This window comes from Xyrauchen texanus, chromosome 48 (genome assembly GCF_025860055.1).
Source record: "Xyrauchen texanus isolate HMW12.3.18 chromosome 48, RBS_HiC_50CHRs, whole genome shotgun sequence".
Taxonomy (NCBI): Eukaryota; Metazoa; Chordata; class Actinopteri; order Cypriniformes; family Catostomidae; genus Xyrauchen; species Xyrauchen texanus.
This window is the reverse complement of record NC_068323.1, coordinates 11823831-11846015: the sequence shown is the minus strand read 5'-3', so window position 1 is coordinate 11846015 and position 22185 is coordinate 11823831. Positions and strand designations below refer to the sequence as shown.

Here is a 22185-nt window from a genome sequence, read left to right as displayed (position 1 = left end):
AGTTCATAATGAAAATGAAAATTATCTTGAAAGTGTTCAGACTGCAGGCAGCTTCCTGTTATTGAGACAGCACTTAGAACAGCAGAGGGAGCCTGGTGGTGGAGAAAGTTTCTCTAGCATTTCTGATTACATCCCACTGTGATTGCAAACACAAGCACTGCTGGGGAATTCCTCCATGACCTAGTCAAACTTGAGAGGCCCCACCCCCCCAGTGCATATAAACCCCCAACCATTGATGAAAGTGAGAGTGAAGTTCAAATTCTTTTTTGCTCCCTTGAAAGGACACTGGATAATCTGTGCACTTGGAAAGCTCCTCGTTTGTGGACATAGATTTTGCACCATGGCTTTAACTTTGCTTTTGACTTTGCTTCTGCCAATTGCAGGTAAGTTTATTACTTTAATCAAAACTTTTCTGTAACTATTCCAAATAATTTAAGAACATTCGCTAATGATTTATCTAGACACATTACCTGCATATTTTAACCACAAATGCAGATTTTAGCATCATAAATCATACTTAATACAAGACTAGACACTGAAAAATATAGTTTTGCCTATTTTTAAGATTGAAAAGATTTCAATTTCATATCAAATTTCCATCAAATTGTGATGTTTAATCAAATTAAGTTAATTCAACTTAAAATATTGAGTTTTGTTAAATTTGATTAAAGATTACTCATTTCAATTTGATGGAAGTTTATTATGAAATTGAAATATTTTTAAGTGCATAATTGTATGATTTCACTATATGCAAGTAGTTAATTTGCATATTTAAATTATAACATTTTAATTCTGTAATTTAAATGAAACACATTTTTGTCTTTAGGTTTTAATCATTTTAGTCTATGTTTACATTTAACTTTTCTTCCTTTTTAATACAAATTTAATGATTTAATGTAAAGTTCTACATGTATTTGTCTTTTACTTAATTATGTCTACAGTATGTAAATCAAATGAATTGAATTGAATTGCCATTAGTATGAAACATGCAACTGTATATAGATAATCTTTATAAAAGTCTCTCATGGTGTTTTATGATGCTCAGAAATTAAAATATTGTAATTTATTAAAAACATTAAAAAACATATGCATTATAAAACATAATGGGAACACTTTACAATGAGGTTGAATTCATTAACATTAGTTAACTGCATTAGTTAACATACTTTTACAACACTTAATTTTTTTATTTATTATTTTATTAAATATTGTTTATGTTACGATTAACTAATTAATTATGAACTTACAATAAACTATTATTAACATTAACCAACATTAATAAATGCCGTTAAAAACTTTGTTTATTTAATTGTTCATTCATTATACCTAATGCATTTAATGCATGTGTACAGTGTTATATTAGACTCATTATATTTTAGAAAGGTTTGCATATGTACTGTAGTTACAGGTAAATCTTAATAGGAAAATATTTTTTGTCTTGATCAGCTGTTTCACATATGGTGGAGCTGACTCCCAGAGTTCTGTTCAAAGTGGGTGGCAGGAGAGAGGTGATGTGCAGCATGAGATCTTGCCTGGAGAAGGTTAAGTTTGTGTGGACCTCGTTAGAAGATAAACCATTGTACGCCACAGTTACGAATCACAACACAGAGTCTGTGCTGATCTTTGACAACGTGACAAAGAATCACGAAAACACCATACTTTGCAAAGCAACCTGTGGGAAGGAGACAAAACAGGCAAAAACAACGATTAGAGTTTATTGTAAGTTTCAATGTCATTATTGTATGTTTATTTTAAGTAAGTTTGAGTAAAAATAATTATAGCTATTATTAGTTAATTATTACTTAAGTATTTTTTATAATTAAGTAATTAGGGGAGACCGAGGCTACTTGTAAGACTGTTTACTCCAGTCTCGATTACAAAAAAAGTTATTGAACGTGTCCACCATTATTGCAAAGGACAAAAGATACTTTTCATTTAATACACATTGACCTATGGCAGGGCGTGTTGTCACAATTTGAACCTGCTTTTTATTGACAATAATTTGTGATGAATACAGTTTTTGGAAATACTATCTTAAGTTAAAAAAGTAGAATCTTTAATACAAGATTTCTGTATTTAAAATGTATCATGGGTATTTGATTGACTTTCAGCCAAATTGTAATTTTAGAACAATTATGGCACACAATAATGCATAAAACAGCATGAATGGGAAACATTTACATTTATAAATTTGGTAGATGCTTTTATCCAAAGCGTCTTACAGTGCCCTTATTACAGGGACAATCCCTTGGAGCAAACTGGAGTTAAGTGCCTTGCTCAAGGACACAAGGTGTCTGTGGGGATCGAACCAGCGACCTTCTGCTTACCAGTTCAGTGCTTTAGCCCACAACACCACCACCACTCCATAAACCATTGACCAGCATTTGACCAGCAAACAATTGTAATTAATTAATAGTGTTAAATTTCAACACAAAAAATGTTCAAACAACCAGTTGTTTGAAGCCAACATGTCCAACCACTTCTAGAGAAATATATGTTTATTGGACTTTTGACTCAAACACTTACTGAGATATAGTCCTTCAGAGAATAGAGAACTTCTCCATTTGACAACTAGCCCCTGTCTCCTCAATTTCATAGTTGATGCTGCATATGATTCACATAATTATGGGGGAAAAAAGGATTATGTTAATGCATTTTAAAGATTATTTTTGCTTGTTTATCTGTATTTGAAACCTTACGAATCTATGTTTCAGCTTTTCCAAGTAACCCAGTTATATCTGGGAATGATTGTTTGATGCTTGGCGAGGAAAGCCTCTTGACCTGCGAGGTGTCATCTGTATACCCTTCTGAGTTTCTTGAAATTGAATGGTTATATGGAGACACTATTCTTCACAGTGAATCTGGGGAACATGGCAAAGATGATTTGTCGATTCCTTACACATTCATACCTTCAAGTGAGCATGATGGAAAGGCAATAACCTGCAGAGCATCACTCCACGTTGAAGGTATACCAACCAATGAAGGGACCAAGGAGACATCTGGACTCATGAAAGTTCTGTGTAAGTTCAGTTTCACCATAATCCATTGAAGTTCAATAGAAAGCTGCTCAAAGTTTTACCAGATGAAAAATCTTAAACTAGTTGTTGTGTTTTGAAACATAGTAGCTGGTTTCTAGCTGGTCTTTGACCTGGTCTAGTTGGGTAGTGAATCAGCCACCATGTCCCAAAAACCATCTTAACCAGCTTAAGCTAGTATGACAAGCTGCTAGTTGGTTTGTTGCTGGTCCAACATGATTTAACAGATTAGACCAGCTAGAAACAATCTTCCATGATTCAAAAGACAGCTTGGCCATCTTAAGCTGTTATGGCCAGTTGGTAGTTGGTTTGTGGCTGGTCCAAGATGGTCTACCAGCTAATGACCAGCTCCCATGTTCCAAAAATCAGCTTGACCACCTTAAGATGTTATAACCAGTTGTGGTTGCTTGTCCAAGATGGTCTGTATTTTGGCCCAGCTAATGACCAGCTATTATGTTTCACAAAACAAACTGACCATCTTAAGCTGGTATGACCTGCTGGTAACTGGTTTGTTGCTGGCCCGAGATGGTCAACCAACCTGAACCAGTAATGACCAGCTAGGATGAGCTAGAAACCAGCTACCATGTTCCAAAAAAACAGCTTGACCTCTTTAAGGTGTTATGAACAGTTGGTCGCTGGTTTGTTGGTGTTCCAAGATGGTCTGTCAGTTTGGCCAGATTAGACCAGCTAGAAACAAGCTACCACATTCTAAAACTCAGCCACCATTTTAAGATTAATTTTCCAGCAGGCTTGTTCTTGCATATTCATGATGATCAGCTCCATATGTAGGTATATTTATGTAAACCATTTTCAAATTAAACCCAAAACAGCAATTCCTCTATGAAATGCTGTTTGATGGCTACCCCAATGATGTCATCTCATTGCCTGCTGTGTTTTCCCATTGCTTTTACAGCTGCACCACACAACGTGAATGTATCTGAAGTGACCACAGTCTCCTTTGGATCCAGTTTAACTTTGACCTGTGAGGCAGAGGGCAACCCGAAGCCTGTGTTTACATGGATGGTTCTTAAATCAGATGGCCAGTCTGTTGAAATAGTGAAACATCAAGAGCTCTTCATGGAAAATGTGTCCTTATCAGATGCTGGCACTTACCAGTGTGAGGTTAGCAATGAATTGGGAAGAAAGAAGGCCAATGTTTCAGTTGTCGTTCAAGGTTAGCAGGAAATCTCTTTTCATTCTTTTAAATTCTTCCTTTTAAAGACATTCAAGAGAGATAATGAAAATTCTGTCAATATACTCACCCTCACTTACATTTTTGGGTGTATTATTAACAGTGGTTTGACTAGTAGTTTTTTATGAGTTTTGAACAGCTCAGTAAAAGCTTACATTGTTTAACATAAATACACAATCGCTCTGGTAATGTATATGGAGTCATTTCAAATACAGATGAATTAAAGATTTAATGACCCCATCTAATCTAATCTAATCTTCAAATTCCTTTTGAAGCACCTCCAATGAATACAAACATTGAAGCAAGTCCACCAGGAGTTTTAAAGGAAAGAGAATCTGTGAGCATTTCCTGCCTGTCTGATGGCGTTCCAGTGACCCGTGTGGTGTTGAGCAGGGTGGTGGACAACACAGAAACAGAACTTAAGACCATTGATGGGGCAGAAACATCAATAACCCTTCCCTCAGTGAAGCTGGCTGACTCTGGCAAATATGTATGTGAGGCTTTCAATGAGTATGGGAGTCAGAGGACCAATCTCAGTCTAACCGTTGAAGGTAAGACCTTGAAAGTCTGGTATTAACAAATATTGGTGGTCCAAAATTTGCACTGCTGAATACAGTTACAACATGATCTGTAATAATAGTTAAAGTAGAAAGGAGGAACCACTTAATCCCTTGATACTCAGAGAATGATGTGTAACACTGAAATTACAGCTCCCCATCTTGAATGATGAGCTTCATTGTCAAATGATGTCTTTAAGACATGGATAACATAGTCTTGCCCTCCTGAAAAAGCCAGCTAAAGCAGGTAGCTGTGTTTTGGAACATGGTTTTTAGCTGGAATTTATCTGGTCCAAGCTGGTCATTGGCTGGTGGACCAGCCACAATGTACCAAAAACCAACTTGACCACCTAAATTTAAACCTGGTTTATACATATTACAGTAGTAGTCGTCATGATCTTACAGTATGCAATCAGGCTAGATGATGACTCCTGAGGTTCAACTTGTTGCTACAATTCAGTTTGAGGGACCATGTCAAATTGTCTTTTGATGTTTTGCAGCTCATTTGCTAGAAGTGACTCTACAACCAAATGGTGTTATTGTGGCTGAGAGAGGCTCCAGTTTGGTGCTCTCCTGTGTGGCTTCAGGGTGCCCACATCCTGAATTCTCCTGGAGGCGTCTCACAAACATGCCAATCACCAGTCAGATTGAGAGCAGCGGATTCTTGTCCCAACTGTTGCTCAACACAGTTGATTTAGAAGGAACTTACATCTGTGAGGTTAAATGTGACTCAATCATGAAGTCCAAGCAGTCTGAAGTGAAGATGTTCGGTAAGTGTCACCAAAGGTTCACTTTTGAAAAAGAGAGAACTCTCTATCCATTGATGTAGCATATATCCTTGAGTTTGTGTCAAAAACAATTAGAATCGGAAAAAGGCCATTATGCCTATGGGATCAGCAAACATTATTCTAAATTGTCAGTTTGTTAGTTACAGGCAAAAGTCTCAAAATAAGGCCTGCAAGGTTGTCACCAATTGATTTTTCACTCAATTTGCTATCAAGTATTCTTAGATTCATTAAATGGCTCAATTGAATCCTTCAAAAAAGGAAATTGGCAAATTAAATCTTACTGTTAAGGGAGAAGATCACTGTGTATCTTGGTTTTGAGTTGCAATTAACCAACCATTAGCTGTGAATCATCAGCTAACAGCAATTCACTCAACCTTGTTTTGGGAAATTTTAAAAATATCTCGCTTTTATAAGACACAGGAATAAAAGGTTTTATTGAAAATGTTCCAGAAGCAGGCCTAACAAAGACTCACAGGTTTATTGGGGTTATTGCTGACAGGATTGAATACTCCTCTGATAGAAAACAGGAGTACTTTGTAGGCTTTCCTACAATGTTCTTTTGCTCTGCCAGCAGACATGAACTCTTGTGTTTGTGAGGGAGTATTGGTCTGTTTACATTGTGTGTTTTACTACATAATCACTCTATCAAACTGATGTTCAACTTTTCTCATTTAGGGTAGATAAGTATTTATCAGTATTTTGTGTGCGTTTATACTTTGAAACACTTCAGTGTTTATTTTTTGTCTCTTATCAGCATTCCCTACAAGTCCTGTTGTAGAAAGCTCTGGACCTTCTCTAGAGGGTGGGATAATAAACTTGACCTGCACTGTTCAGGAAGTTTTCCCAGCCAACCTCTTCCAAATCCTGTGGATGGATGAAGAGAGAGAACTGCTCTCAGAATCTGGGTCGTTTTCAAGTGAAACACAGAATCTGACTTCAGTGCTGTCTTACCGTGTAGAGGCTAACGTCAAGGACAAACGCATCACCTGCAAAGTCTTGCTGGACTTGCAAGGTGTGCCTGCAGCTCAAGCAGTAAAGACAGCTTCTACGACATTGTCAATTCACTGTAAGTCAATGGGGCTAAAGCAAGCATTGCTATTATTATTATTACTAAATCCTTTAAATCAGGTTTATTGAGGAGAGATTCGACTTTTTACCTGGTTGATTATAAAATGAGCATTAAAATCCCATAGGCTTTATTTACATTAAAGGAGGGACTAGGGTTGCCAACTCAATAGGGTTGCAAAATGAAAATGACCTAAACGGGATGACTTTTGTCCAGCATTTAAGCTGCAAACAACCAGCCCCCGCACAGATGTCAAAACCTCTTGTACTGAAGGCATTGTGTCCTGTATTGAAGCATCAAAATGCTCAAATGGAACCCCTCCTGTTAGACTGCAAAAAACTCATGGGAGACCCCCTGTTGAACAGCAAAATGTCCTGTTTTGAAGTGGTAAATTGCTCACACATCCTGAATTCGTGGGGGGAAAATGTGTACACCTAGAGGGACCGGAGCTATTTATAGGGATCACAATATCACAGAGACTTGGGGGCACTTTGGACTTGGGCTCGTAAGCAACCACCCTGGTCACCATAGCAACCACTCAGAACCCTAGCTTAGTGATGGCAAGTTTGACACGGGAAAGCATGACGCATATTTTATTTTATAGTATAGTTTACTTCAAAGTACAGTATATTAACTACACAAAGAAGTATAAGTATAGTACAAAAAGTAATAGAAGTATAGTTTGTATAGTAAGGTATGTTAGCTACAAGTACTTAAAGCTAAAAATGACTCTTTTTCCAGGGATGAGATAAAATTTTTCCCAAACATATTGGAATTTTTGGCTGACACACAACATAAATTGATAATTTGCTAGAATTTGTCCAGATTCCGTGACATTATGCTCCCTTTTACAGATCCCCCCAGAGGAACCAAGATTACTGTAAGCCCACAGACTGAGTTGAAGTACGGAGAATCTGTGAGCATTTCCTGCCAGTCTGACAGTATTCCAGTGGGGCGGATGGTACTGAGCATGGTAGTGGATGGTGTAGTAACAGAGTTGGAGGCCAGTGATGGGGCTGAAACTTTGGTTACTCTCCCTTCCGTTGAGCTGGATGACTCTGGCCTGTATATGTGTGAAGCTTCGAACCAGTATGGAAGCCACAATGATAGTGTTCAGATTACTGTTAAAGGTAAGAGTTTGCGCTAGAAAGCATCTACACATTTACTGATCCGAATTAAAACATTTTATCTTTTAAAGGATGTATTGCTTCATACTTGTATATCAACAGTTAGGTAAAATTCTTTAAAATTGGAATAACTGCCTTGCTCTTCATTTTGCCTGGTTCTCCTTCTTCATCAAAAATGAATACTTGTATTTTTTCCTCCTGTGTGTCTTTGCTGTAATTAATTGTCATGCCTCTCTTAACTCAGCACCACCCAGGAACACGACAGTGGAGTTTTTTCCATCTGCTGAAGTTCAGGAGGGACAGAATATCACCATCTGTTGTCGCTCCGTCAGCTTCCCTCCACCTGCGGTGGTCCTGAGAAAGCTGGATAGCAAGACAGACATCTACTCCCCTGATGGCGTCTTCCTTCTGGTCAACCTCACTCCCAATGACACAGGCCTATACCAGGTCAATGTCACCAATGACCTGGGTTATGAGACAGAGGTTTTCACTATTAATGTATTGGGTAAGTGAAACTAGTTAAACACTTCCACTGTTTTTCTGAGTACCTGGGCTAGAAAATACTTTTCTATTTAATTGACCTAAGGCTAGGGTATACTTCGTTTTTCTGCGTTCTACTCCATCTTGTGCAAAACTGAGTAACCAACCTTTCAAAGTATATTCTTTTGACCATGAGCCCATATGGACATATTCAACGCATGCACATTACAACTGCTTTGTGATAGTCTTTAAGCACAGTCAATGCCTACACAAAGACAAGGACTATGCGTGTCTAGATGCGAATACTCTGCTGATGATGAAATTTGTGTTGTGCGCACTGTTCGCAAGATGGAAAATCGAAGTATGTTTTGACCTTTAACACTGTTTCCAAACTAAACGCGAACTGACAAGTTTCCAGCAACACAAGTAAATTGTCTTTCCTCACTCGCATCAATCACAGCGAATCACAACATATTTGATGCTTAACACAGTCACTGTATGTTGAGTGGGACTTTTGACCGATGAGATTGAACAGTGCCTATCCTGTGCAATGCCACAGAAATAGAAACAGCAATTGACGAAATTGTCCTGTCGCTTATTGTTTATCGTGGTCACTGCTGGCTTTTTACGTCGCACCTGGCTCGGAAACTGTGTAAGAATTCTTTATATTTAAATTGCAAAATGTGTCAAGTCATCTGAATGTGCTTTTGACAATTCTTTGTCTTGTTTTTATTACTATTACAGAGAAAAGATTCAAACCTCCGCCTGATTGGAAGGATTTTCTATCCACTGCAGTTTGCCTGGGAGCTGCAGCAGCACTGCTTGGTTTTGTGACATATCTGTGGAGAGCTAGAAAGAAGGGATCATATGACCTTACAAAGTACAACACAGGCACCGTGTAGACTGTTTATACCCCTCAAACTGTTTGGGAATCAGCTACACTTTGCCTCCAGGGCCTCCCTGAAGTGAGAACTGCATGTTCGGAAACAAATTTTTAGTCACCATGTCAGGTGACAGTACCCCAGCTGGTTGGGTACCTGCATTTTCCACAGCCACAGACAATCAATGTGCCCATTGTTTGTCATGAATCCCCAGCCAAGGGAAATCGGTCTGGTGGAGTTTCTTTGTGGTCTTATTGTTGAGAAGTGCCAGCTCTCTTTGAAACCTCATGTCTGCACTATAGCAGTTTCAATCCAAATGTGTGAGTGAATTGAGGTTAGGGTTAAGGGTTAGAGGTAAGGGCTAGGGCTAGGGTTTCTGACCACTGGCAGACAGAATAAGGATTAGTGAAACCTGCTTTTATTATTTTAGTAAATCTGCAAAATATGAAGCTAGTAAAGAAGTGTTTGTTACATTAGAGATACCTACTGTTAACCTCAACGTCTGTTGAAGAAGATGCGGTGTTCTAAAAATTGTCCTTAAAGTGTTCTAAAATGTCTGTTTTGAAACCTGGGGTGGTGGTGGCGTAGTGGCTAAAGCACAGGGCTGTTAATCAGAAGGTCACAGGTTCTAACCCCATGGCCACCACCATTGTGTCCTTGAGCAAGGCACTTAACTCCAGGTTGCTCTGGGGGGATTGTCCCTGTAATAAGTGTACTGTAAGTCGCTTTGGATAAAAGCGTCTGCCAAATGCATAAATGTAATGTAAATGTAAACCTGTGTGTTGTGTATATTTCAGATGTAAAAAGTGTTTTCTTGCTCATAAATATTTATTAAACAAGCATCTGGCAATTGTCTGTCATTTGATCTGGGAGAGTGATATGCGAAAGTCCAAAGACATTTTGAGAGTTACAGGAATATTAGCATCACACACCATCTGTTATAGCTTCATTTTCAATTTCACTTTTCAGAACTTTCACTATCAGTTTAAAAAAACCGTACTTTCCCTGTTAGCATAACACAGATTATCATGGATGGATGTGGGGAGACTTTTTCATTGTTGTTATCAGCACAAGTTGCTTCCTAAATTCTGACAAGATGGACACAAGTTGATAAAAATTGAGCTGGAACGCACACCTTCCAAAAGTAAACCATTCTGTGTATACAGTATGCGCATCTGTCCATATTGCACCAATCAACACATTCAAACAACCTTTTCTTTCCTATAATTTCACTGTGCAAATTAGCATCGAATGAGCCAAATTGAGTCCTCACTCCTTTCTTAGTGTCTTGTATTGATTTTTCCCTACCAGTGTTGCTATAATAGGCTGTTGCCATGGTGACATCCCGGTGCAACGAACAGGGAGGTGGGTTGTTTTTTCACCTTTCTCTGGGGAAAGATGAAGAGGCAGAGGTGCGAATGGAACAATGTTATCTCAGAAAGATGGAGGGCCACTAAAGGTTTATCCATATCTTTTTTTAGCCCCTCATACTAAATATAGAAGAGTCTTTTTAAAGAGCAAGCAGTAAATTATTTATATAATCCCTGTTGTTATAACTAAATGTTTTGCTATGCTGTTGCTAAGGTGTTCTGATTGTTTTTTAGTGCATTGCTAAGCGGTTGCTAGGGTGTTGCTTACATGCTCAAGTCAGTGTAAATCCCTCCTGCAATGTTAATGGGATATTTTTATCTTGTTTTATATTCCGGCAGGTAAAAATCTGAAGTCTGATTGTTTAGAAAAGTCGTAGCACACCTGTCCTCAACAGGCCACATGATTTGAGGTATCATTCATGTCTGTAGCTCAAACAGTGCCGTATGCATCAATAGTGATCCTTACCTTAGCAAGCACCACTACAGATTAATTACCCATATTTAATTCTGTATTTTCCAGTTACACACTGACCATGTCCTTATGTGTAGTCTGTACTCTAAGGGCGTACTCACACTAGGCCCGGTTGCCTTGTACCGTGCCCACTCCCCGCTGGCCTGCACTCAAACTCCACTTAACGTTCTGGGCCTGAGCATGAGAATATCATTAAAATGTGACTTTGTTTTGAAGAAAACAGGAAGAAAAGTTCTCTCGAAGAGCACAATGGAGAACATCATTGTAACGTTTCTTACGTTGTGGCTTATTTTGAGTCGTTTGTGGTGCGGTGAAACACAGCCCTCTCACGTGCCTAATTTTCAACAGCATCGTACCACTGGAATTTATCCTTTTCATCCGACAGACTGCCAGATTTACGGAGTGCATTCTGTACCTTCAGATACTTTTTTCAGCTTGTCACTTCATTGCTCAGTGGTTCCTTGGTATCCACGAGCACGAAGATAGTCACCCAGGCATGGTACGGAATGATCACACTAGGCAAACAAACAGGACTTTGGGGGACAGATGTGCTTGGGCATGGTACAGATTGCCTAGTGTGAGGACACCCTAAGTGTATGCAGACATGACTATTATGTAGTAATTGTGTGTTAGAGGTAAATGGTGCACTTGTGAACCTACTATCAGTGTACTTGGACAATAGTCGAGAACATCTCATCCCTGTTCTCTGGTCTGGTCTTTTCTAACATCAGATCGTTTAAAATGGTTCATCTTTGAATAAATACTTCTACAGTGACTAATCCTTGAAGATACTTCTGCTTAGTTTCTGCTTTAACCTTCTTGGCTGGTTCTTGCCTGCTCATTAGTGATCTTTTCAAGGTCGTTATCAGGATTTGGGAAGATACTGTATGTGTGTCTTTTTTTATGATTGAAAATCCAGAAATCTGTAAAGGTAGAGTTCCATTTTTGCCTCATTAGTGGTGTGAGGCAAGCATCACTATTACTATTGCTCAAACTTTGGGTTCTGGATTTGTTTTTCTACAGATATAAATTATATCTCAAATGGCCCGGCTTGTTTGAGGAGAGGTGGCTATTACTTTTCTAAATGATCAGATGATATATCGGGTCAAAAATACCCATAAACTTGACTGAGGAGGACCTAGATTGAAGAAGGGACACAAGCCATATCTAGGGGCAAGAATGTCATCGGAACCTAGGGTTGAGCTCTTTTGATTTGGGCAATTAAGCCACCCAGAAAACCCTAGAGGCCACCAAGCACCCTAACCTCCATGATTTTAATAACTATCAGATGAAAATAATAATCATACACTGGCGGCCAAACTTTTGGAATAATGTACAGAGTTTGCTCTTATGGAAAGAAATTGTTACTTTTATTCACCAAAGTGGCATTCAACTGATCATTGTGTATAGTCAAGACATTAATAATGTGAAAAATGACTATTACAATTTGAAAAAAAAATGTCAGAACTTCTTAAACTACTTCAAAAAATCCTTCACGTGCAGCAATGACAGCTTGGCAGATCCTTGGCATTCTAGCTGTCAGTTTGTCCAGATACTCAGGTGATATTTCACCCCACACTTCCTGTAGCACTTGCCATAGATGTGACTGTCTTATTGGGCAATTCTCACACACCTTACAGTCTATCTGATCCCACAAATGCTCAATGGGGTTAAGATCCATAACACTCTTTTCCAATTATCTGTTGTTTAATGTCTGTGTTTCTTTGCTCACTCTAACCTTTTCTTTTTGTTTTTCTGTTTCAAAAGTGTCTTTTACTTTGCAATTCTTCCCATAAGATCTGCACACCTGAATCTTCTCTTTACTATTGTACATGAAACTGGTGTTGAGCGGGTAGAATTCAATGAAGCTGTCAGCTGAGGACATGTGAGGCGTCTATTTCTCAAACTAGCGACTCTGATGTACTTATCCTCTTGTTTAGTTGTACATCTGGCCTTCCACATCTCTTTCTGTCCTTGTTAGAGCCAGTTGTCCTTTGTCTTTGAAGACTGTAGTGTACACCTTTGTATGAGATCTTCAGTTCTTTTGGCAGTTTAAAGCATTGTATAGCCTTCATCCCTCAAAACAATGATTGACTGGTGAGTTTCTAGAGAAAGCTTTTTCTTTTTAACATTTTTGCCCTAATATTGACCTTAAGACAGTCTGCATACTGTGTCAACTCAAAAACAAAGACAACGTTAAGCTTCATTTAACAAAACAAATAGCTTTAAAGTGTTTGATATAATAGCAAGTGATTTTCTAGTACCAAATTAGCAATTTAGCATGATTACTCAAGGATAAGGTGTTGGAGAGATGGCTGCTCATCAGTAATGTCCTGACTGTACTTTGTGATTAATTGAATGCCGCTTTGGTGAATTAAAGTTCCAATTTCCTTCAGAAACAGCAAAATCTGTAAATTATTCCAAACTTTTGGCTGCCAGTGTACATGTAAAAAATAATTTATCGATGTCTATTTATTTATTCTTGCATGGTTGCATAAAGGATCTTGGAATTTAGAGGTTAAGGGAACATTGGGGAAACGTTCCTTAAAAACTAAAATGTACCTTTAAGCTCTGTTCAGTAAATCAATACCTAACTTTTTCCAATCATTCTGGGAAACACACATTTTTAGTTGGGTACCTGACATAATGTTTTTTGCTTGATTTTCAGTGAAGTTGCTATAGTGGTCTCCACTGAAAGTTGCAGTGTTTTCACACTCATGTTGCTTGGCAGAGGGGAATGAATCATTACATTGATATTTACCAGTGGATCTCTCAGAGGACAAGAAAGATCAATAGTTTATTCAGCTTTTGAAACCTCCATCATGTTAAAAGCTTCCTTATGAACAGTTTGTGCAAGACTGTGAGGCTTTCTAACCCCAGAGCCCCCTTAAAAGCTTTTGCAACTCTTTGGTGAAAAAGAACAGCTACAATGATTTGTGCTGAGTCTTGTCGTATTTTAAAGGCAGTGGAATTTCCTGGTGTTTTGACAGAATGTTTGTAGAGTTCGAGTCTCATCCACTCAAATTGTTTGCTTGATTGCCATATCAAATATTTATGGAGAACCCCCTTGTTCAGCAGATAGTGTTTGACCCAGGGTCTGAGCTTTCTCACAGAGCATCCTTTGCCACCGCAGCAGTCACTATCAAAATAGTGGATATCAGCAGCTTTTTTACAACATCCTAAATGCTTTCTTGTCCAAGTGATCTGTTTTGTTTTTATTGTTTCGCTTATATGTACTGTATGTGCTAGCCTCTTTGGGTGCCTCAAAGGGGGGACATCTGGTTTTACTATATTAGGTAGGACATCTTATAGATGCAATGGTTTCAGCTCTTTTGGTCCAGAGAGTGCAAGTGAATGGGTGCCAAAATTTTGAAGCTCCAAAAATCACATAAATCAGCATAAAAGTAATCCACATTACTCCAGTGGTTAAATCAATGTCCTCAGAAGTTATATGATAGGTGTGGGTGAGAAACAGTTCACTTTCACCTTCTTCTTGTGTTTCTTATGATTCACAATCTTCATGCATAGAATTTTTTTTATTTTTTCAAATTTAATTCAAAGTCAAATAAATAACATGTGGCTGCTCAGTGCCAGTACTTTGCAGAGTCAAAATGAGTGCCTCACTTGATTGAGTATATGACTTGAACCGATGACCCGAGGTTAGTTATGTTGATATCTATTATGAGGTGTCATTACAGCAAACGACTCCACAAGTTGAGCCTGAACTAATTTTTACTCCAAATAATACTTGAAATGGTTGATTTCTCCATCTGGATTGCTTGTTTTGGTAGTTTTTACATCGCTACTTATAAAGACCTGAACCAAAATCAGTCCAGCGGCAATCAGAATCATCATAGCGCCACCCAGGGTTGGTCAGAAAAACTGTGGATACGTTGCACTCGCCTAGAATTTCTAGCACAAGGATGTGTTCGATGTGAAAAGACCATAGTTAAATTGAAAAATGCACTGCTAAAGTCATGGTCACATTTACCTTTACGCAGCGAAATTCTGCAGGCAAACATGGTTAAGCGCAAATGAAACCCGCAAAAAAACTCCTAAGCAGACTCTTTTTATGCAACACTTTAAACTCTGGCCGAGTCAAATTATAAAGAAACTCACCACTAAAATGATTTTCTTGTCCATCATGAATATTCAGTTTAGCTACGTATTTATGAAGCACCACCCACACAGAGTTAACTACCAGAACAAGGAATGAAGTGAATTTGCAATGTCAAGTTTCACCAAATTTTAACTCAATGTGAATTTCACATTGGAAAATTCTTCGCCACTGGAAGTCCATCTGCTGAAATTCTGATAGCACGGATTCCTATTAAAACTGTGTCTCGCCCGTGGAATTGTGTCATGCAAAGGTGAATGTGACCGCACCTTAAAGATGCTGTCATTTTTTATAAAATGCCATTTCGGGTATTAGGAAATGGTATGCTGAAAATGTTTCTACTCCCTGGAAGATATCTCTGAAATAAGTGTCCAGAGAGATCTCACAGGTCTCTGAGACAGAATTAGACTTTGGAAACAGCAAACCAAAATGTGTCATTCAGGTTTAACGCCATATTCTGATTCATAATAGTTGTCAGTTGAGGGCACTAATTTGCAACTTTTGTATTTGGCAACCTTAAGAAGACCCTCTTCTGCTCCGTGTCGTACTCAACGGTCTCTGTGGAGGGCAGAGTTTTGGAAAGATGTCAATGTCAGTGCCAATGTCAATGGCTCAGTCTCGTGGAAGTTCCAGAACGGCTAATATCACTTACAGTCGCTTTCATTTTACGAGACAGCGTTGCATCAGTCAAAGACCTCTGCCTATCATATCCCCATTCAGATTATAAGCATAAACATTCCTACAGCTGTCTTCCCCCCTGCTGTGTGTTAGAAAAACAAAATGAAAGTCTCTTCCAGGAAAAGAAGCCAATAACATGTGGAATGATTCATTTGACTGGCTGGCAATGTTTTTTATCAGGGCTTGTCTGATTCATCAAGTTCCTATGTCTGAGTATTATTTTCATCACTTTTTTAAAGTGAAGTGTGAAAATCCCAGAAGATCAGCAGTTACAGAAATACTTAAACCAGACCATCTGGCACCAACAATCATCCATGATCCAAATCACTGAGATCACATATTTCCTCATTCTGATGATTGATGTGAACATTAACTGGATCTCCTGACCCATATTATTTAATCAACCAATTATGTGGCAGCAGTGCATAAAATCATGCAGATACGGTTCAGGAGCTCCAGTTAATGTTCACATCAACCATCAGAATGAGGAAAAATGTGATCTCAGTGATTTGGATCATGGATGATTGTTGGTGCCAGGCAGGCTGGTTTGAGTATTTCTGTAACTGCTGATCTCCTGGGATTTTCACACACAACAGTCTCTAGAATTTACTCAGAATGGAGCTAAAAACAAAAAACATCCAGTGAGCGACAGTTCTGTGGATGGAAAAGCCTTAATGAGGAGAGAGATCAACAAAGAATGGCTGTACTAGTTCGAACCGTGACAAAGTCTACGGTAGCTGAGATAACCACTCTGTACATTTGTGGTGAGAAGAAAATAATCTCAGAATGCAGGTTGGTGCTGGCAGCACGAGGGGGACCTACACAATATTAGGTAGGTGGTTTTAATGTTGTGGCTGATCAGTGTATGAAACTATACTGTATATAATTTACATTTACATTTATGCATTTGGCAGACGCTTTTATCCAAAGCGACTTACAGTGCACTTATTACAGGGACAATCCCCCCAGAGCAACCTGGAGTTAAGGGCCTTGCACAAGGGCCCAACAGTGGCATCTTGGTGGTGCTGGGGCTTGAACCCCCCCGACCTTCTGGTCAGTAACCCTGAGCCTCAACCACTGGGCCACCACTGCCACATAATACACACCACAATACTGGGGTTTTTGGTAGAATGTTGGTATGCTGTTGCTAAGATTTTGAGTTGTTCCTATGGTAATACTATTTGGTTTCTAGGGTATTCTGGGTGATTGCTTGGTCATTGCTTAACTACATAGCCATGTCAAAAGAGCCCAACCCCATGTCTATGATATTGAGGTCCTTTAGATTTGGCTCAAGTCCTTAAAGGAATATACCAAATTCTATTTAAATTACGCTCAATCCACAGCATTTGTGGCATAATGTTGATTACCACAAAAATGTAATTCAACTTGTCCATCCTTTTCTTTATAATAAGCAAAAATCAAGGTTACAGTGAGGCGCTTCCACTGGAAGTGAATGGGGCCAATTGTTTGGAGGGGTTAAAGGTAGAAAAGAGAAGCTTATAGTTTTATAAAAGCACTTACAATAATTATATTGTTAAAACTCTTGTATTATTTGAGGTGTAAAGTTGTTTAAATGGCTGTTTTTACTCATTTTAGGGTTTACATCGTTACGTTGTCATAGAAATGAAGTTGCAAAATTGGATATAACTTACACAGAAAAGGTTAGCAATCAATTTTATTACATTAAAATTATGTTAGCACGTTTTATCTGTCTTGTAGCTATACTGTTAAAACAGTGTGTATTTTACCGTTTACGGATTGGCCCCATTCACTTCCATTGTAAATGCCTCACTAGAACCTACATGTAGCCATGTGAAGACATTTAATGTAATTAACTCTAGTCATAAACTGGATGTGGCCCCTTTAAGAACCACAGCTTTGCAGGTCCTTGACATTGCAGCTGTCAGTTTGTCCAGATACTCAGGTGACCTTTCACCCCACACTTCCTGTATCACTTGCCATAGATGTGTCTGTCTTGTGCTTCTCATGCACCTTACAGTCTATCTGATCTCACAAAAGCTCAATGGGGTTAAGATCCATAACACACTTTTCCAATGATCTGTTGTTCAATGTCTGTGTTTTTTTTTTTGCCAATCTAACCCAAATAGCTTTAAACTGTGTTTGATATAATGTCAAGTGATTTTCAAGTACCAAATTAGCAATTCAGCATGATTACTCAAGGGTAAGGTGTTGGAGTGATGGCTGCTGGAAATGGAGCCTGTCTAGATTTGATAAAAAATGTTTTTTTTTTTTTCAAATAGTGATGCTGCTGTTTATTACATCAGTGATGTCCTGACTATACTGTGTGATCAGTTGAATGCCACTTTGGTGAATTAAAGTACCAATTTCCTTCCGAAACAGCAAAATCTGTACATTATTTCAAAACTTTTGGCCGCTAGTGTATATTTTAGCTTTTTTTAAAGAAATGGACTGACAAGACAAAATGTATTTTTGTGGTAACCAACATTATGCCACAAATGCTGTCGACTGAGCTCAACTTGTATTGAAATTGTACTATTCCTTTAAATGTAAGTCCTTATGGGACGGCTGTGGCTCAGGTTTTTGAGTGGGTCAGCCACTAATTGCAGGGTTGGCGGTTCGATTCCCGGCCCACATGACACTGAACCTCTTTACTCCCAATGCCAGGCTAGCACCTTGCGCGTGTGTGTGTGTGTGTGTGTGTGTGTGTGTGAATGGGTGATTGGGACACGTAAAGTGCTTTGGTAACCCCTAAGGTTAAAAAAGGAGCTATATAAGTGCAGACCATTTACCATTTATGTCATCCACCAGGAACAAAATCATAAATCCTGTCGTTTAGGCAGTAATAGCACACCTCTCCTCAAAAAGCTGCAAAATTTGAGTCATCACTCAAATCTGATATCCCAAGCACAAACTGTGCGAAATGAGGTATGATCCTTAATGTTTTTTTTTAATGTCTTAACCCTCAATATGACCACAGCATTTTGCTAAAAATACCCACATATTTGCAAGGGTTGTCTATTTTTAATTCCAAATGACATTATATATCCACTGCCCTCTCTGTCCTCTTGCTCCCTGTAGTGAAACCCTGCCAAATCTTTTATGTTTTCCTCTTTAACACAATGAAGACATCAAAATGTTAATCTTCCTATTGGCTTTCTTTAAGAATATAATGACTCATGCATAAGGCCTTTCTTACATAACATAAATAACCTTGCAAACTCATGTTCCACAGGAAGCAGAGGTTTGCATACTCAATCAGAATACAGTTTTCCGGAATACAGTTTGACCTTATGCATGCTGCATACCTCATGAAGACAGTGATTAAGAAACATCTGGCATGAAGCTCGAGTAGCTGACCTCAGCACAAGTGTTGCCAACATCCGTACAAACTGTGTTTTATTTATTTAGCCTTTTGTTGAGATGCAACGAGCTCAAGAGCTACTTGTCAGAAATATAGTACTTAATTGATTACAGCCTTCTACAACACTAAAGCACATTTTGCATCTTTGGGCAAGCGCCATAAAAACCTAGTTTAAAAAGAGTGTTTTAGCATTTACATTCAAATAGAAACTGATGAAAATAAATAATTTGTGAATACCATTAATAAAACAATGTGTCAAAAGATTAAACATTACTTTTTTTCTACACAACATCCAACCAGACAATCGCACACTGAAAACCCTTATAAGTTGACTCTCTACTCAATTGATTTGAGTAACGGCGTCTCCAAAACTTGTGTCATAAAGTTAACTTAACTTGGCTTTCACATAGAATGAACTGAACTATTTACATTAAGGTAACTAGATGCAAGTAGACAACTTAGATTTGCTATTTAAATGTTGTTGATTCAACTTAGTAATTTTGATTAAATGGACTCAAATTTCAATCAAACAGTAACACAGCTGAAACAATGAAGCTCATAACTGATTCTAGGTCAATCATGAAGTAATCTTATCTCTCCACAGAAATGCATAGATACCTGTACTTCAGATGCACATGCTCAAGATAAACTGAAATAGAGTTAACATGGTCCAACTTGACCAAAAGGGACACATATTACCCTAATAGTGACATCATACAAAACAACTATTTGCAATATAATAACAAATAATACTAAGAGCTTAAACCTCTATGAATTCTTAAACAACTATTTAAATGCCCCTATAAGTTCCCCTTTTCCAAGGAAACATAATTAAATTATTCAAGCACAAGGTATTCTGGGTATTCCCCATTGCCTCAATTTTGTACGCAATAGTTTGAGTTATTAACACTTAAAATGTTAAGTCTATGGATTTTTTAAGAACAATAAGTTCAGTGTGCTGAGTGACTCCAGCCAGGTCTCCTAAGCAACCAAATTGGCCCAGTTGCTAAGGAGGGTAGAGTAACATGGGGTAATCTCCTCGTGGTCACGATAAGTGGTTCTCGCTCTCAATGGGGTGAGTGGTAAGTTGTGCATGGATCACGTGAGTAGCATGAGTCTCCGCATGCTGTGAGTCTCTGCAGTGTCATGTACAGCGAGTCACGTGATAAGATGCGCAGATTGACGGTCTCAGAAGCGGAGGCAACTGAGACTTGCCCTCCACCACCCGGACTGAGGTGAGTAACCGCGCCACCATGAGGAGTGGGAATTGGGCATGCCAAATTGGGGAGAAATGGAGGATATCTGAGTTATGAGCCCAAAACTTGACCTTCCAAGTAATGTTTATTTATGACAATTTGATTTTCCCAGTAATGGCAACATTAGGATCACTTTAAAATGTTTGCATGCTGCTAAACAGCTAAAAGAGCCAGATCACTTTAACAAACCCTTTTGGACAAATCCCACGAGTGAGAATGAGTGTTTTCAGAGCAAAGGAATTCAAACAGAACACTTGCTCTCCACTGGTTGCTCTCTCTAGCTTTGTATCTGACATAGAATGTGGCCTGAATAAACAGTTTTACCTTCCTCTTGTTTAATGTACAATTAATGCAGCCAAATAGAGGCTTCTCAGGCGTAACATTACATGCTGTATCTAGAAAAACTGTCCAGTCCACCAAACTATAATCCTGGGAAAAACCTTCCATCGTCCTTCCATATGTTTGAACATCTAAACATCAGACCTACTTTATTTCTGCATTGCATGATCTCTACTTGCATTAATTTTTCTTGTGGAAATAAGCAGTAGAAAGTTGAGAATGTGTTCATTGGTGTTGCTTGATTTTGGTGAAACTTGGTCTGACTACCAAGCTTAGGATTGGAAATGCTTTCAGGAATGTTTTAGGATTTTAGGCCTACATGGTGATGTTAATAGCATGCAAATTTCTTGTTGCGAATTCAATACAAAGAAAACCTCTTTCACTTCTCGCAAGAGCATTTTATTGAACACATTTATCCTTTTTAGGAGATATTGCACAAGTGTTCATAATATCCTTTAACCTTTGGGTAAACAGTACACCATGATGTTTTGCACGCTGTGGTGTGTGTTCCAAAGAAGCTCTTGGAAAAGGTTTTTATTAGCACAAGCCAGAAGTTTGCTCACATGTACAAAAAGCCTGCTCTGTCCCTTCATACATATTCATGAGACTAATGAATGAAATGAGCGATGTCTTTGAGAATAAAATCACTTTGAAACCTCTCCCATGCCCTTTAAGTTGCACATCAGTGGTTGAAAACTGTGATTCAACATAAGGATCAGATCTGTCTACTCAATTTCAAGATGCATCAATGCATGTAACATGCTGTGATCAAAAACTGCTTGCAACCTTTGGACTTAAAAGATGATTTAACATGAATTTAGCTCTTGAAAGCCTTTCATTTTATGAATTAATGGATCTGTATGGAATTAATGTGCAGCCACCCCAGCGATTAAATAAACAGATTTGTTTTTGATCAGAGTTATATAATGGAAGTGCCATTTCGCATTTCTGTATGTCAGGGAAAACACATTGTGACTGTCTGGCTATCGTGGTACACAGCAACAGGCTGTGCTTGAGTTCCCATTCCTGTCTGCTGAAGCAGTTACCATGGGAACACCCTTTTTTCTCTGTTGTTTTGAAGTATTTAAAATGCAGGTCTTGCACAGTTTAGCATTTAGGTTTCTCTTAAGATTTGTGTCCAGTTCAACTTGCTTTACTTGTTTTTTTATTGCCTTAAAAGTGCTGAAATGTACTTGTATACTGTGTGTCATTTTTATGAACTATTTTATGTACTCAACATTATATATTTGATTTATTGCATACTTATCTGAGCTCAGAGGCCATCAAAATGGATCAAATATATTTTAATTGGATTACAGAGATTATATAACTCCAGAGATATTTTAGAGGTGTAATTCGCTTTTTTCTTTCTTTTTATTTTTTCTATTGCATGTACGTATTATTTGACTAAGTGTAACAAGAGTGGGAGTTTGACTACCTGGCCATGTTGAAACAATCACAGACGTTATTTCTCTTTATTTATT

At 38.3% G+C, this 22185-nt stretch overlaps 1 protein-coding gene across 1 annotated transcript; it reads left to right on the top strand.

The window, feature by feature from the left end:
- Positions 1 to 258: 258 nt before the first annotated feature.
- Positions 259 to 9969, top strand: LOC127639727 (vascular cell adhesion protein 1-like). The gene is made up of 10 exons (XM_052121905.1): positions 259 to 383; positions 1447 to 1719; positions 2715 to 3020; positions 3949 to 4209; positions 4503 to 4778; positions 5285 to 5554; positions 6327 to 6638; positions 7493 to 7768; positions 8010 to 8270; positions 8990 to 9969. Exons 1-10 carry the CDS (start codon positions 341 to 343, stop codon positions 9145 to 9147), a joined length of 2436 nt encoding a protein of 811 aa, XP_051977865.1. The 5' UTR covers positions 259 to 340; the 3' UTR covers positions 9148 to 9969.
- The last annotated feature ends 12216 nt before the right edge of the window (positions 9970 to 22185 follow it).